Source organism: Typopeltis vanoorti, chromosome 4 (genome assembly GCF_054136105.1).
Source record: "Typopeltis vanoorti isolate ZY-2024b chromosome 4, IOZ_Tvanoo_1.0, whole genome shotgun sequence".
Classification (NCBI taxonomy): domain Eukaryota; kingdom Metazoa; phylum Arthropoda; class Arachnida; order Uropygi; family Thelyphonidae; genus Typopeltis; species Typopeltis vanoorti.
This window is the reverse complement of record NC_143552.1, coordinates 92,962,236-92,980,879: the sequence shown is the minus strand read 5'-3', so window position 1 is coordinate 92,980,879 and position 18,644 is coordinate 92,962,236. Positions and strand designations below refer to the sequence as shown.

Sequence of the window (18,644 nt, the reverse complement as noted above, 5' to 3'; positions counted from 1 at the left end):
AACAACAACAGACTAATTTGGTTGTTTTGAGCACATGTATTGCACTAACTTATTCACCTCCTTCTGCCCCAGTGTGTGTATACTAATTACAGGAGAATATTATGAAAAGTGCAACTCTCACTGAGTTGTTCTATAAATCGTTGCAGTCTGCAAACAACTTAGATTAAAGGTTTTTTTTCTCTTTTTTTTTTCTTTTTTTTTTTACGTGCGTGAATGAAGCTGAGGCCCGGCAGGCAGCAATATGGTTTATTACAGAATGAATCAGTGATAAAGACAGAAGGAAGAGGTCATGCGTGACAAGGATTTGAGAGTTAAGGTTTACAACACGAAGGCTGTTTATGAATGAATGATTAGTATGCCTTTAAAACGTAAATTACTGCTTAAGACAGTGGGACCTGCCGCTGGGCATAAGAGTAGGCCTCGTACTACGTAAAAGTAGTACGAGTAGCTGCAATTATGAGTCATGCATTTTTTTTCTTCCTTCTCTCATTTATATGTCGACCTGTGTGATCAGGTAAATAACATCTCAGCTTTGATACCAAAGAGCGTGGATTTGAATCCAACTAAGGAAGGAATGTTGGTGAGTCTTCAAGTATTACTAGATGATTTCTATTCAGCATAATACCAATGTCAAATTACTGAAGAGTTTACTTGGAATGAACCACGTTTGAACTCTGATGCAGAGTCCCATTTTATCAAATCAACCCAACCTAGGTCAATATATTCATTGGTTTCTAATCTTTTGTGGACTGGAGTTGGAGGAAAGATGAACCACAGAAATAAGAAGCTATGATTAGTGTTGAATTTTAAGATATTCGAAATATTCCGTTTCGAATAACATTACAAAGGTAATAAATTTAAAGAAAAAAATTCTTACTTTCTGACCATCAAGTCCAGCGAATCCACCTTCTCCTCTTTCTCCTTTTTCTCCCTATAAGAGAAACGAAAATACGGATGATTTATTGTCCATAAACCGCCGATATAAGTTAATGGCAGATTAAATATGCAATTTAAAAGGTGGAGCAGCGCCATCTGAGAGTGAGTAGGTAAGTGAGTGAGTAATATTAGGATGCCAAAACCTGTACTCTTACTTTTTTTCGTTTGCTTCTGTTTAGTTTAGGGAAAGTATAGGAGATTTTCAAACGTATTTAAAGGCAGTCATAAAAATCATGGCACACCGATAATTCTGGTAAACGGGATTTGCAAATATGTTTAAGCACTCATAAAAATTATGGCCCACCAATAATTCTGGTATACACAAAGGAAATGCTAATTATATTATTGAGGATGTTTATCCAAGACGACACACTTAAAAAATCGGTCTGATAATTATAACGTTCAGAAATCTCAGTTGTCCTGAGCATGCTTTGGATTACAGTAACGTGTATTAGTAATAAAACAATAATTACCTTTTGATATGTAAAAATTTTCACGTCATACCATATTTGTATCCGGTACCCGTAACCTATGTGGGACAATCGTTAATGGTAATAAAAATCACTTCTGTTCTCTAGATTTATTTTTTTTTAGAGAGCTAATTGTTAAAGCTCATGTAAGTAAATAATACGATCCACATGAAGAACTCAACAGAAAATTCCACATGATTCTAAAAAAAAATATGCAATTTTGACTTTCCCGTTTAAATAATGAAACATAAATCGCAATGGACACCAGCGCCTTCTTTTGAACACCGTATATAGCTTTGCTATTCCAATTCGGGAAAAGAAAAAAAAAAAAAAACATTAATTCGACCAGTGCTCTTTTATAAGTTAAACTTATAACACGCGTCGATTGCTGATTATTTTTGTTGTTCTTGATTATTTTAAACATTGGTTAGCGTATATGTCTTTAAATTAAATAATTTTGCTGCGGGATGGATGTAAGAAGTAGTTCGCTTGACAGACACAGGTTTGCCCGTAAATCAGAGGTCGATTTCTATTCAGTTGTCTAGTTCCGTGACGCAGCAGAAAAAGATTATGATTGTCATATTCTAGCACACAGGATGACATGCTACAGACAGCACACGTTCATGTATGTCGAATATATTATTCAACCAGGCACGTTCTTCTTCTGCTTCTTCTTCCTTGTTCTAAAATTTACACGAACTTGTACTAGCTCCGCGCTACTGTCGTCATTGTTGAGTGGTAGGAGTCGTAATTTCATATTACGATAAACAGCATTTTACATACTGAAAACCATTTCGACAATTTAGCACCATGCGATTTGTGCCCCAAAGAGACATTCTGATACTAAATTGAATCTACTAGTTACACGCGATTAACTGGTGGTAACAGGTGTAACTGGAAGATTTAGTAGTCATAATAATAGGGTAAACTATCTCAGAGAGACAGTATGTACGTTCAAGTGTGGGTGATAAAGCCTCGGAGGCTTGAGTGAGATCTCTTCGAATCTCTTACCACCGCCTAGAGGGAAATAGATGGCTGGTAAGTGTATCTCGGAAACCGTTGCCCTGTTAGGAAAACCAGATGTAACTCCTCGCCTCTCTCTCTCTCTCTCTCTCTCTCTGTGTGTGTGTGTGTGTGTGTGTGTGTGTGTGTGTGTGTGTGTGTGTGTGTGTGTGTGTGTGTGTGTGTGTGTGTGTGTGTGTGTGTGTGATAACGGCGTGTTAAAGACAAAACATCAAGTCAACGTCAGGTATGTGGTAAAGAAAAAATATCGATGCTAGAAGATGAAAGATCGATAGAATCGCATTTACCATCGACAGGATGGTAAATAGACAAGCTACAATTGGTCAAACAAGTTCAAATTACAATCTCGAAGTGCATCTGAATGCATCAAACGTTAAAAGCAACGACCAGAAACAGACAGCCACCATTGGGGGGTATGAAGCCTCTCCAACAAAACAAAAAACTGCACACAGGATAGGTGAAGGATGACCAGTATTTGCCATGCATCTTCCTTGTGTCTTTCGTCGATTGAGAGAGAGAGAGAGAGAGAGAGAGAGAGAGATGCCTAAATATTTAACTTAGGAACAATACCGATGACATGAAATCACACGTAAATTACGTCACCCTTAAACCAGTCTTTGATGAGCGTTTGGAAACTCCATAACGATGTTCCATTACTCTTTATGCCGCTTTTGTGGTTAGATATGTTTTTTGAATTGTCTTCAATTAATTTTCAGAATACTTTTGATTGATATGTGTTTCACATATAACAAAAGTATTTCTTGAGACCTTATGGAGTCACAAGATCTCAAGGAAAACTAAGATGTATCAGGGGATTAGAGAGTATAATGACCTATGGATGGGAGTATTGGACTCTCACTAACAGCAAAAGGAAATGAGTAGAAATTGTGGAGATTGATTATTTCTGAAAAACTTTGAGAGAAACACATATGGAATGTATGAGGAATGCATATATTCGAACAGAAATAGAAATTGAACAACCTTTTAAGCAGAGGATGTCGGTACTTGCTTTGAACTGGTATCAACATGTCCAGCGAATGAGTTAAGAAAGGTGGCCATTGAGAATTATGAATTGGTCATCCCTGGAAGAAGAAAAAGGGGAAGAACAAGGAATGTATGGAGAGAAACCATTGCGAGAATTATGAAGAAAAAAGACTTACAGGATGAGGACTGGAAAAATCAAAGAGAATGGAATCTGAAAACAGACAGCTGCTGACTACTATAAAAGTCTTCAAAAAGCAAGAAAAAGCAGGTATCAGAAAACAACAATATTTTGTCTTGCAGGTAGATAAATAACATACGAAATAACAGTAAACATATTTTCCACATTACAAAAATTAAAATATTCGAATTTCTTAAACAAAAGCTGCGAAAGAATCTATTCCATGGAGTCTTTTCTTTCTGAAGTTGCTGCTGAGATTCCTAATTTTTCGAAAGTCAGTATTATTATCTAGAAGATTTAATTCACTTTCAGTTTATTCAAATCGCATCTTTATTACTATTTGATGCTATATTTGTACAGTTTGAGGGAAAACTATCATATCTTATAATTAATAAAAGTATTAATAAAGTTAGTATTATTATTATAAGGGCACCTCCATGGAGTCTGGGGGGTCTCATTACGGAGGCCCACTTACATCAACTTTAAGCTAATTAAATTAAATTAATAATAAAGTTATTAGTTTGAAACGGTGTACTCCATTTGGGAATAAAAGGAATTGACGATACTTTTTGTAAAATTAAAAGAGATCACAACCCAAATTTTCTTCAGATGAAATCATACTGATATTATACTCGACCAATGGAATTGTACAACCAAGCATGTTGTCCAACTTGAATACTGACAGTTTACATGGGATAAAAGTAATTTGTCAAATTCACTTAATAAAAGGGGATAAGCTAGATCTAGTTAGTTAAGGATTTTTCTGAAATAAAAATTAGAAAAGCACTTTGAAAATGAGATTTACATGGGGAAATACCTATTTCCCCATGTAAATCTCAAACACATTTGTAAAAAATTAACATAGAACTCTTCACTCGTCAAAGTCAGTGGTAACTTACAGGCCACGATAAGATGTAAATTTATACAGTGAGTAGAAAATGAATTCTGTATTTATTCAAAAATTATAAAACTTATATAGGCTGATTTTAATTTCGTGTGGATTTCGGAGTTTGGGCTCAGTTGTATGTCATAGTGTGTTCCAGTTTAGAAATTGTTCTGCTTCCATTTCCCAATTAAATGAAACTCTAATATCGAAGTAATGAAGTTCTCGTCGTTTTTCATTAATGTTAGCATTTAGATTGTTTTTGAAGAGAGAGAGAGAGTTCTTTTGTGCACTTGCAGGACGAGTTAAAATGACCGACACAATAAAGTCGAGCATCTGCAGAAAGAGTCCGAGTGATCTTAAATGACGTGGACAAAACTAACCTAAACAAGTAGAACCATATATACAACTAGTTTATATCCAATTGAGTACGGAAGAAGGCAAAGGCATCGTATAAAGAGAAAGCCACAAATTATAGCGTGTCAAAAATGAAAGACTTAATGAGATCATCCTGCCACAAATCGATTAAGTGATTTGAGCACGTCAGTTAGTCTTAGCATAGATTTTTTCACTTTTACATCTTCTGTGCATCAGAGCAACAGTTCGTGAGTAGAATGCTTTCCGAGATTTCTCTTTACGTTAAGAGCTGATCAAATCACCTACGTGATAAATTAACAGATGAATTAATTAATCGGGAGGACGTTTATCAGCGAAGCGTGAACATGGGAGACGCTTCAAGTTTTATCAACTATGACGTGTCTCTGAAACATAAAAATTCAATTTGATAGATTTTAAATTAAATTTCTGATATTTTTACAGACATATCATATTCGGATGTATTTATTTAATTCAAATTTTGATGTTATTATTTTTTAACCTTTTTATTTTTAAGGTTCTTTATTATCTCACCTTAGATCCAGTTAAGCCCGAAGGTCCTAAATCTCCTCTTGATCCTTTTTCACCCTGGAACCGGAAAAATTATTCGAAATTATAAAATAGAACAAAGAGAAATTACAAAATTAATTATGGGTAATTTTTTAACTATGAAAGTTGAATATTTCACGGTAATAAGTAATTTGGCTCACAAACACTGACTGCGAACTTGCTTTTTATTTTCTTCAACAGAAAAATTATTCTTAATATTTTCTTTATTAGCAAAACATCCTTAAGTAATCTTACTTTTCTACGAGTAATTCTACAGATTGTTGTCTTGTTCATAATAACTCTTACAGAAGCTAAACCTGCTGTAGAATAAGGCCATTATCATCACCTTGAATATTTTTAAGATGCATATCGCATATCTTGGCAACAAAGGATTCTTCATTATCATAAGTAGATAATATCTTGCTGGCTTTCTGTAAATGCAGCCAAGGACGTAAATGCAATGACCTTTCAACTACTCGTAGCTATCCCAGGAGAAGAAGGAAATGCTCCTTGCTCCCTGTATAATGTAGTTAATAATTTATGTACAGATTCCGTATTTAGCACAAATAACTCATTCACACTTTTAAGTTTCTCAAAAGTGCTTGTTTAATTTAACAGTCAAGACAGATTTATTATATGCTTACTAAACGACTTTTCCTTGAAAAAGTTGGTAGGTGTTAAAGGTCAAACCATCCTTTTTGTTGTAACTTTAATTTCCCCTTCTCTTGAGTTTCTCAACCCTTTCTAAATTAAGATTAAATTTCAGCATCATTCAAGTTAATGAACCAACACTATATTCTAAAAAACAACAACATTCTTTTTAAATATCTGGATGAAAATGCTTAGAGAGAGAGAGAGAGAGAGAGAGAGAGAGAGAGTTTATACCTTTGATTCCTAGTTTAATGCTCTCTGTAACATTAGTTAGCAGTTCGTATTCTAAAAGGTTCTTTTAAATCAAACTTATACCTTAATTCTGAAATTATATAGTGATAGTCAATAATTGTAATTTTTTTGCAATATGAAGTCTTGGAAAATTGCCAGTTATCGCCGGTAGAGTGGTTAAATATGGATCATGAAAGATGCTTTATATTTCATGCATTTAGGCGAAACAGTGCTTTCTCAGCTACAAGCCAATAAATTCATCATATGGACATTTTATATAACAAAATCATATCCTTTAACCTACAAAGGAATCATGTTGTATTCCTTTGTAGAGAGAAATAAGCAAAGATCTCTCTTTTTATGACATTTTTATGACATAAAAGTTGTATATCCCAGAAGAAGGTGCCGGCTAAACTTGTCGTTTTCAAATCATATCGCAACACCATTGTAAACAAAGTCAAAAGTTGTTGAAATACCCTGAACTCTTGTCTTGTGACAAATAGCTGGCGACAGATGTAATTCCATATCTCAGTTGCTGAAGACGAATAGTACATGATCTTTTCTTCAGTCCTAGTCAGGTCCTCATTGATAGTTCACCAATGTTTTCGTGGGAAGCTAGTTATATTCTTTGATAATAAAATTAAAAATTATTAGATCAATAGGGCAAACGCCTCGTCTAGGTTGAAATTAATGTTGAAAAATAATTTAAGGATTCGTTTTACATTGTATACTTATATTCCGGGATATTCATAACAATATTATTTGTGTAATAAAACTGTTGACAAACGTACTTAGCTTTGTTTTCATAGCTCAAGTATATAATCGTTTCAGGAAAATAGAAGATGATCAGTGGCACTTATAGAGAATCGCTGAGCTTTAAACGATGGCAGATTTACGAAGAATACTTGACGATACGAATAATATTGAAACTAAAGCTAAGAAACACTTTTTATAGTTTCAGGTCCTGGAGTGTACCGAATATCCAAATGATGTTTGGGATTCATTTCGGATCTAAAGTGAATCACAAATGATTTTTGGGATTCACTTTAGAAAGTAGATTTATTCGCTAGTGTGTGTGTATGGGGGGTGTCATTATTGTTTATTATGGCTTAAGCTAGTCATTAATGATATATTTATTGGATTTACACCTGAAAAGGGAGAGAGTCAATGTTATTTTGGAGACAATTAGTAACCTATCTATTTACAGATTGTTTAGAATTAAGGACATCCTTGTTGGAGGATATATAAATTTTGAGAAACGAGAAGTTTTCTGGATTTATCCTTGGGAGCTTTAGTGCTCTCTTCGTTCTGATCATAGAGTTTGTATTACCCATATAAACTAATGGAATGTTTCCAGCAAATTAAAAGCGTATCAACATACGCTAACTCTTTAAAAACACATAAATATGCGAATTTTTGAGTATAACCGGGGATCGTGTAATAATAGGGAATACATAAGAAATGAATCGTTAAAACCAACATGAAAATCAGAAGTGAACCTGAGACGTAACCCAGGATCGCATGGTTAATGGCTTGAAAAAGTCTATGCTCTGTCTAAAATCATTACTTTAGACAGAAAGGTCGACAGGTTGATGGTACACGCTCCCCCCCCCCCTTTTTTTTTTAATCAGCCGTAGATGAGCCAGAAGTTCAAAAGTTGTTTAAGATTCTTCTGATGACTTTCTGGAGGAAGACTAGGGAGGCAAGGAATATAATATGGAATGAATGTTATAAATAAAGCTAGAGATGATTTATCTTTATTGTCTGTGCAGGATTTGGATGTAGCATGATGCCAGGAGGTCAGCTTTATTTTTAGACGATTCGGCAATATTGCCATCTGTGTGTGTGTGTGTGTGTGTGTGTGTGTGTGTGTGTGTGTGTGTGTGTGTGTGTGAGAGAGAGAGAGAGAGAGAGAGAGAGAGAGAGAGGTGAGCACAGATCGGCAGAATGCAAGGGACCAGGCATGAATACCATTGGCACAGGGGCGAGTTTTATACATTTAGTCTTATCGGTGCAGAGTCTACCTCTGAAAGGACTAAATGTATAAAACTCGCCGCCTATGCTAAGGGAAGAGTTTGGGTTTCAGTGTAAACTGTAGATAAAGCTGGAGTTTTTTCTCTTTTTTTTGTTGGAAAACCATAGTTTGACAGCGGGAATTTTAAACAGAGTGGGAAACGAAGATCTACATTTCAACGTGGATAATTTCTTAACACGGTCATAACAAGTATCAGGATTTAAGGAAGAGTCTGGCCATGGAAAGTATTTGTTATTCTGTCGACATACCAGGTTGAGAATGGTTTAGAGGAGGGTTTTCTGCTAGAGATGAAATTCATGAGGTTATGATCTGAATTATCAAGTGGACAGGTTAAGAAAAGCTTAACCAGAAAACTTAAGCATGATTTCCTGCAGTCCAGGAAATCATGCTTAAAAGATAAGTATTCAACGAGGTCAGAATAATTTTCAGAGTTTAGGGGGGGGGGATGGTAGAGACAACAGATGAATGATACATATTGAGGCAAAGAAGTCTTAAGCCACAGAATATTTAAAAAAGAGGAAATTGATATGATCTACGAACAGGGAATATCGTGTCGATTGCGTGAAGGCATAAATACTAACCCTTATGGTGGAATTAAAAGAATATATTTTAGATAGCGTTGTTGTGGTAGTAATTTGGGATTCGTTGTCAAAAAAGAGACCTAATTTAGATATCTATAGGTGACGATGCACCTTTTTTTAGATTAATGTTTATTGCCATAAATGCTGGTTAAGTCAATGTTGGATTTTTTTTTTTGTAATGTTTTTGAGTTTTTATTTTTTTTATTTTTGAGGTAATCTTTTTATTTTATTTTAACCATAGTTTAAACTTTATCTATTTGAATTCATTGTTATGATGGTATTTAATAGTCGAAGAGAACAAAGAGCAGAGGAACATAGAGTGGGAGGAGTAAACTCATAACGTTGTCCATATGAAGAGCATCCAGTCTCCAGGCCATAATGCGGCTTCAACGGTGTCCCTGCATACTATTACAAGGCCTCCTATCAAGAGCGACCTGACGGTGCGATTATGCAGTAGCTGATCGGGAAGATATTTAAAAGCGCAGATACCAGGTTAGGTTCTGCAGGCTAAGTGGCGGACAGCCTGGAGAACTACTTTACTTCTGTACCCCGAAGATGAGAGAAAGCTCTTCATCTTCACACTATGTTTGGCATGCCCTTTAAGGGTATCATTCAAATTACATGTTGGAAGATTGAAGAGGATTAGTTGCTAGGTAAACCATTTTGTTTTGGAATTACAAAAACAAAAACATTCATACCTTTTGTCCTGGTTTTCCAACATCACCGGGTTCTCCTGGTATGCCTGGTGAACCCTGAAATAGATATTAGATTTTGTTATACATAACAAACATTTTCGACTCGTATATTAATCAGATTTATTCAACGTGACAGCATATAACTTTGAACTATGCTTTTTTTCTAACATTCATTAAGATAAAAGTGGTAGTTCGTTTTGTTTGCCTAACTAGAGGGATTAAACCTCACTCTCTACATGAGACATTTAACACAGATGTAAAAATAACTAATTTGAGAAATAGATACTATAAGAATAGATGCCCAAGCTATTTTGGCTCCTGTCCCGCGATAAACAGACGCTTTCACTTTCACACATCCTCATTCTTAACATGACTGGCTTTATTATTATTTTTTTTAATTTATTAACAATACATTTCATTTTTGAAACTATTTTCATCCTTCACTTTAGAAAATTGCAGCACGTAACTAAAACTAGAAACTAAAGAGTTATTTCTGGAAGATAAGAAGAACGTTGTCTTCTTTACCGGCTATTTTTGGTTTTGTCAATCATTCTAAAACATTCCACGTCCTAAAACGCGGTTGAAATACTCGGAATATTTTTACCAGTCATTTTAGGCAGGAGTAATTCATGGTCGTTGTCCTCACTAACGCTCTAACCGGCTAGAGGTGTAAAACGTGCATCTTTTAGAGACACAGGAATAGGCAGTTGTACGCATGTTTTTTATTTAGTTAATTTCAGAGCAGAGACTACAAATTTTGTTCTGATTAACAATAAAGGAGAGTTTAGGTCTTTAAATATTGCTTCAAACTTAAAAATATAGAATAACATTTTTTATAAATACGTGACATTTAAGGTTAAAAGTTTATTTTAATTTAGAATTGCATGTTTAAAAATAATTTATAAATGAGTCAGTATGCTAGTGTTCCGAATCATCGTGACACAAATGAATCCAAATGTATCATATAATTGCTCATACTGAAGTTTGAGGCTTTTCCAGTTGTATTAAACAATATACAGTTAATAGCGTCAATATTTTGGTAATAGAAGTGGAGAAAACCCAGTTATTAAATTTCCACTTACTTAAACTGGAAAAAGCTGAACGTTTGATTCTTACTTCACTACTCGAATAAACTGTAACAGTTCGACAAAAGTTGAAATTACTGGCTCATGCACAGTTGACACGAGACATGCCTGTCACGTTACCTATAATTTATCATGATGACAGCAATAAATGATTTTGGGCGAGCCAAAATATCTAACATTTATCAACGATATAATTTTCTTTCTTGGGGTTTTTCTGGATCGATAACAGTAGCACAGAAAAATGTTTTAGCGTGCAATATCAACATTTAAAAAGTACATCGGTATTTTTCTGTTTAAGATTTTCTAATTCATTGAAATGGTATACAATATATTCTCAATTATCTATCGTAACTAAATCATCTATCTCAGCTGAAACGAACAACGGAAAAAAATGAACCTAAGCTAATATATCTATGGACTTTTGTTGTGCAACTGTCAAGCTTTATCTGACGTTAGAGAATTCGGTGTTTTACTTTCTGATATTGATTCCTTATTAACATCAACGCTTTTTTAAAAAAAAAAATCTTGACATTTAAGACATTAATGTGTACACAAACCAGTTGGTCGGTCAAAAAAAATAAAAAAATAAATAATGATAAAAACGGACGATGAAACAGGTAGTTTATATATACCGCCAGATTAACTCATAATTTGGCTTATCTACTGAAGATGGCTTAGCAAGTCTAAGACAATGGCATTTTTCTGGATTTCGTTGCTGGGCTTCGTTTTCCTCCCACCAAAAAATAGGCCATTTACCATCCCCAGAAATTAGCAAATGGTCGATATTGATCCACACTTGCCTTGTAGTCTTGAACATATTATTTGACTATACACGAAATGCTAATTTGTTGTTGTTTGCATTTTTTGGTTTACCTAAACCTAATTAGTATCATTTAGTATGTGAGGGCAGCGTATGTGATTGTGTTTATTTCACAAATTTATTTTTCTAGTCCGTTTCTGTGATGAAGTATTGACAATTACAGAAAAAAAAATAAAAGTTGTGAAATAAATAAACGAAAAGTCTATTTTAAAACGTTCTTATATTCAATCGCATCAAAGAATGATTTACTATTCAAAAAGCTACAGGTGAAAAATGACTATTACTGTAAGACTGCAGCTAACGCGTACTCAATAAACGTCAAAGTGAAACATGATTTCTCACTAGCAGAAGTGATTTTCACGTATAGATTGTGATGCAAATAGAGTAGTTCCAAGGTCTTCTCGTTCGATTTGCATAAACCATGAATGAGACGCCCTTGCACGTCATGTCGAACAGCTAAGCTACATCACGCATTCCAATGACCTTGAAATCACTTTCTAATAAGAATGAGTGGATGTCTCAAGAACTTTCGGAACTGGCACTCTCTTTGATTCGTTTACACTTAGCAAAGAGACTGATGCACGCATAACACTTTCTTTAAATTTTACAATAATGAAAAGTAAGCGGAAGACATTTGCAATAAACCACGCTGCCGGCCAAGACGTCTAGAGACGTCAAGGTTATCATGGATGCGAAGTGCATATTAAAATTGTAATACCATTGATATTACATTGAAATATATGATGGATACGAAGCGTACGAGGATGCGTATTTGATCCATAATGGCCGGTAAGGTGGTTTTTTCCCCAACTCTTTGCTGACACTCACAGCTGTAGTCATTGTTAATGTGATTTATTTATTTATTTTCCTCTTAATTATTACCTACGTATCTTCATTTACTTAAACGGATGACTCATAGTGAATATTATTAACTATAGGTGCCTTTTTGTGCATGTAGTTCTTTCCCCCATCATGTTTAAGATATTTATGGCTTTATTAGCAAGAAATCAAAACTGGCAGTGTAATTATCTTTTCTTCTAAGTCAACATTATTTAAGGATGTTATTCCAATAACCACAGCGATAATTATGATGCAGTAATATTTCAATAGAGTCGCTACAGTTCAAGAAACGGAATTATGTAAAATGGCAACATAATTTAGTGCTAATTTTTGGGAGAATAATCCGCATGCCATTAACACCAGCATCGCCATCCTAAACAGTTGGTGTGATACACTCTGGTAAATAACGTTCGCCTGGCAAGTGGCATTTAATTTTACATTGCATTTAATGAGTTGTTATTCCATACCGTAACTTTCCAGTAGGCTATTATCTAATGAAACCGGCTGTGCGCTACCTCAGTCGAATCTTTATATTGTGTTGGGTAACGTTTAATTTGTATGCAGACTATGGAGTTTAACGCATAATGCTCCAGCACAAAACCTCTGCTATAAATTTCCTACCTCCGGAAGCAGTGAATCCGCTGAACTACGAATGGAGAAATGTACAATCTGATTTCGACACCCTCTCTTCTCTCATTCTGTTAGTTCACATGATCAGTCTGCCTGACTGCCATTTTTTGGTCTTCATTATGATTCCATCTTTTAATGAGCAATAGCAATAGTTGATCCCAATGACCATTATTCTGGATTCTGATGGATGCATTCTTGATTAATGTGACAGCCTTTAACACCTCTCTCTCTCTCTCTCTCGCTGGTTAAATCATCAAGAAGCGCTGCTTTCAGAAATAAACATGGTGATTTTACGATCAATTTTGAGTCGCTATCATCGCAAGATATTTATAAATTTCCATGTGACAATGAGACTCGAAATCTAAATCGTTATGCTGAGCTTGAACTATTAACTTTTGGGTTAGAAGCGAAAGTTAAATTATAAACGTAAGGCTCGTTTGAATCAGGTTGTACAGAAGGAACTGAGGTTAATGAGGCTAACTGTCTGTTAACTGAGTGTGTTTTTTTTTAACTGAGGGGATACGAATCCAGGTATTTCCAACCAAACATAATAGGATAAATTCTCAGAATAAAATAATTAGAATAATGAAAATTAGTTAACATTTATATTAAATACGAACAAGTTGAGGAATTGTTTAAACACATAGTTTTATAGTCATTTGCTCGCAATGAGAAATAATGATTAAAAAAGTGATTTTTTCGATACTTACCGGTATTGTAGCTACATTTGTTGCTGTGCCAGGTGAGCCATCTCTCCCTGGTGGTCCCTAAACAATACGAACAAGATGCTAAAATTCCTCAGCTAATCAAAAGATGTTTCTTTAGCAATGATATTCGTTTTCAGAATGAGTTTAAGGAAAAAAAACATTTACTTACAGGGGGCCCAACTATTCCTGGTTTACCAGTAATTCCCTGAATTCCTGTAGTACCCTGAAACATAATAGCAGATCTAAGTGAGTGCACGGAATTAGAGATATTATAAGGTACGAGAGTAAATAAAAAAGTAATTTTTGTTAAGATATTTGTTTCATCGTTTCATCATAAAATGGAATTTGACCGCTGCCATGAAGCATTGCCACAGGCTTGCAATGGCATAATAACCATGGGCCAGCTCGTGCATAGGCACTACGAAACTGCAGCATCCCCAATTTTTTTGATATATAAATATATTTATTAATTTATTTATATTTGCTTGTAATATTTAATTTTATCATCAACAATCCAATGCAATTCTCTTATTTTGTATAAAAAATAATAAAAATCCATCTTGTAGCACTTAGGAGGGCGAAGGACGATAACAGCACTGTGCCATATTGCTACGCGCGCAAGCATATGCAAGTCATAGTGAGATGCGAGCTATTAGCGCAATGCGGCACTGTCCACTGCGCAGTTCCACTGTTGTTTATATGCAGCTTGCGCCAGTAGTGGAGTGTTCGTAGTGGTTATCGTGTTTATTCCGTCTCTTTAAATATTTGAGCACTACAATTAAAGGATTTAATTGTAATGTCCAAAAATTGTAAATCCATTCCTTTAATTACATTAAAGGAATGGATTTTATTTTAAAGCAATTTTGAATTATACCAAACTGTCTAATTTATCGATAATAAACAATATTTATCATGTTTAATTTTTTTTTAAATTTTTACCATAATTCTGATATTTTATCCAAAGACGTATACACTGTACTTACAGTGTGTATGTATATTTCGAAAGTTGCAACACCTCCACGATTTCAAGCCACGAGCCGCCACTGATAATTACCTAAGCGATTCCGTGTGAAATACAAGGATAATCTACAATGTCGTTGATTTTCACCGACCCGATACTTCGAATGGTAGAATGCAGGGCATAATGATGTCAAGAGCGGTTCAAATTCGAGTTCAACTCTGTAGACCTTTCGGCACTTACCGATCATCCGCAGTTGCTTGGTGTGGCACTTTAGGACTCTCAAGATTGTGTAACACTTGATTGTTCGGCATGAATAGGAACTGAAAAGGAACAATTTTTTGGACGAGAAACTACACTAGTATAGTTTCACCAGCTTGCAGGAAAAATTATCAAAAAAAAAAAAAAAACCCTACTGATAATAATCCTCTAACGCCTTCTATTCCCGAAAGGGAGCAGGCCAGGCTAGATAGCCTTACCGTTTTGGAAACTGAGGAGCAGACAGTTTCACCCTTAGCTAATCACGGATAGCTGGCCCAACACCATCAATGATTTTTTTAAATTGGCATCTGGGGACGATAGTACGCAAACTACCATCCTAACCCTAATACTATATATTAATGTCTGAAAGTAGTGTGGTAGATTTTCTTGAGTTGCGGGAATGAAAACGTTTCCGGGAGGGAAAAAAAAAGCTACTTTCTCGTGCAAAAGATCAGCTAACTCGAAAATCGATTGAAGAAAGGTTTAGAAAAATTATCTCTACTCGGCAACTAGAATCGAATTTACAACGGTCTTTCTTCGGGCGGTCTAGCACTATGGATGCAAATGACATTTCCACAGGACTCTTTCATTTGTATATGAAAGAGTCTATGAACGAATCGCTAGTGAATATTAGCATATGATAAATCATATGCTAATATTCACTGGCGATTCGATCTATTACAAAGAGAAAACGATGCATATAGTAATTTTCCTTTAATTACAGTTTCAAATCATTCGTTAAGTTTCATATGTTAAACGCAGGGAAAGAAAGAATTTGCATATGATTAAATTAGTAATTCATGCTAACTAAATATTAATTAAATTTAATTTAGTTTATATTAAAATACTAAATTTAATTCTACATAATTGTTCAGGAATATACAGCCTAATTGAACTAATGCATATTTAACGATTTATTAAACTTGTGAAGTATATCGGTCAACTGATGACAAGAAACTTTATAACCTTACTTTGATATCGCATAGCTTTATACTTAGTGTTAACAAGATTTGAGCTCTAAGTGAAATTATTATTCCAGGGTAGAATTAAATATGGAGCAATATAGAACCCTCTTCTGTACTATCGAAATCCAGTAAAATATTAAAAAAGAAAAACTAACTCTCAAATACAATGGAAGATTTTATAGCTTATCAAAAGATTTCAAACTGCTCCGTTTTAGTGTCTGGAAAATATTTCTAGGGAAGCATAAAATGGGCAACGTGGGACGAATATTGCTCATGTTTTATAACGAAATACTTCTTCATGACAGGAGATTTAGCACACTGGCTGGATGTGACAAATCGCCTGTCATCTTTTTTATTCTTGCTTGTATTTCATGCTGTACTAGACATACTATATATGATTGTATATATAATATAGTTATAAATATTATAACATCTTGGAGTAATACTTACTGCTGGTCCTCTTCTTCCAGGTAAACCTCGTTCACCCCGTGATCCTTTTTCTCCCTGAAAAATTGCGAAAAAAATTTAACATAAATAAAGAAAAAAAATAAAGAAAACGAGTTGATATACGATGATATACTCGTATATGCTATTTTAAAAACCTATTAAAACATTTTATAACTTTCTTTCTTTTTTTCTTTCAGCAGTTCATCCCTGACACTGTTATCTAACTGATAACATCTGAAACTCGAGTTTTGTTTTTGTAAACGGATGTTCTTTTTGAAACCAATTAAAGACAAGCTTCTACAAACATGTCTATTTATATGTTTGTAGAAGGTTTTTGAAGGGAAGTATGAGGAAGAATGCAGTGCCTGTTGAGTTGTGATCTGATCAGTTTGTTATTAAAGAAAGTAATATCATTGTTTCTGTTAACATTCAATGTTCAGTTGAAAAAGTTCGAATGTGATAAGAATGATTGTAATATTTGATTTACTTCTTCGATTTCTCTTTCCACATTCTCAAGCGAATATTATAAACGAGAAAGATCAAGAAAGACTTTTACATGAGATACACATTTAATTGGAAAGGCACAAAGATTTTTTTCCGCTGTCATAAGCCTTGATAAATGCAAATGAAAAGACAACATTCCATATAAACAAATCATAAAATCGAATGCATAAAGAAGAAAAAGAAAACAGATGCATTAGATTTCGCTAATTTTTATATTGTTAATCTGTAAACTTAGTTGTAAAGGAGTTCAATTCGAATAACATGAGATAATTACTGAAATTGAATACCGTAAATGAAACCGTGGTTTACAGTAAAACTAATGACAGAAATATTTATTAAAATTAGTTCGTTGTGACGGTATTTCCCATCATATTGCAAATGCTTTAATTATAGTAATCGACAATAATATAACCGTAACTTCTATTTCAGTTTGTAAAAGTTCTTATATGTTAAAGCAGTCCGAAGATTCTACTACAACTTGGTCGCTTTTATGACATGCTCGCTATGCTTTCTTAGGAATGAGACAGGGAACACGTCTAAAAGGATGATGTATTTGAAGCTACATTTGCGATGGGATCTTCATGCATGCAAAGCAGCAAACATGAAATCATCCACAATGTATTCTTAGATGTTTTCTTTTCACTAAAGTGGAAAAAAGAACACATAAGAATTATCTCTAGAATCACAGGCATTCTTAGTGTCATATATGTGTCCATGTTGTTTCCATCAGCCTTCATTCGACAAGTTGGTTAAAATACTTCAACAGATGTTATTCGTGAGATTTCCAAGAAGCAAAGTTTCTGTGATCTTATATAAAGATTTTGTCCTCAAAGAATCGTCATGTTTGCAGGCTTTTTTTCTTTCTTTTTTAATGTACTCGAGAAAGTGAATGCACCGTTCCCTCTATAAATAACTGTGAAGAAGCTTCCTTCACTAAATGAATGTAGGCAGACCACCCACTATCTGTTTATTCAGCCTATATGAATGTTATAGGCCGTGTAAACAATGTAACATGGGTGTTAAAACACTGTTTCAAAAGACGAGTGCGATATATCACACATGGCTCTGAACTACTCTTTGAATGCCTTCTCTTATCTGTGCCATTTAAAGACGCTTCTGGAAACATAATCATGAGTTTGTCAGCCTGCACGGTGACGCATTTGATTCTGAATAAGCATGTCTTGAGAGGAAACTTTTGGAAAACCAATTCAAGTGGCGAAATATTTATTCCTTCAACCAAAAAAATTAAAGTATTTCAAAACTGAAATAGACATTAGCAGTTGGCTAAGAATGCTAAGAACAATTCTAAATACTTCTATAAATAGAAGTAAAATAGAAGTAAAGTACATATAGTTTCAGTATATTCATATAGTTATCTGATGATTTTGACAAATGTGTTAACTTTTTTTATGAAGAGGTGACGACTGAAATATATTTCTGCAATGACTATGACATGATTTATTCAGATTTCTGTGAAGTGTTTGATAGTGGCCCACATATGAACTGCTGATTAAAATGAGTCAACTGAGCATTGATAATTATTTAGTTAAATGTTGACAGACCGACAACAAAAAGAAGAGGAGACTTTATGGGGTCAGGCGGTAAGAAACAGAGTTCGCGAGGGCTCAGTTTTAGGACCTTTGTTATTCAACACTTATCAATGATTTATGTTTAAGTATTAAATGTAATTTTTTTCTCTTTCGGTTAATGTAAATTCTGCTTACCAAAAGCTATTAGACTACAAGATATTCGTGTTAGTATCGCATCGTAGGCAAGAAAAAAAAATAATTTCGAAACGCTGTCTATAGACTAAATATAAAATTTTCAAATCACTTC

At 34.3% G+C, this 18,644-nt stretch overlaps 1 protein-coding gene across 2 annotated transcripts in view; it reads right to left on the bottom strand.

The window, feature by feature from the left end:
* LOC150107499 (uncharacterized) overlaps positions 1–18,644 on the bottom strand; it is a 181,935-nt gene that overhangs the window by 61,974 nt on the left and 101,317 nt on the right. For both annotated transcript variants that reach the window (XM_090391919.1, XM_090391918.1), the window contains exons 16-21: positions 16,308–16,361; positions 13,843–13,896; positions 13,677–13,733; positions 9,595–9,648; positions 5,384–5,437; positions 878–931 (exon numbers count right to left, since the gene is read on the bottom strand). In XM_090391919.1, the coding sequence (XP_090248045.1) occupies positions 878–931; positions 5,384–5,437; positions 9,595–9,648; positions 13,677–13,733; positions 13,843–13,896; positions 16,308–16,361 (327 nt within the window). The remainder of the gene's footprint in view (positions 1–877; positions 932–5,383; positions 5,438–9,594; positions 9,649–13,676; positions 13,734–13,842; positions 13,897–16,307; positions 16,362–18,644) is intronic.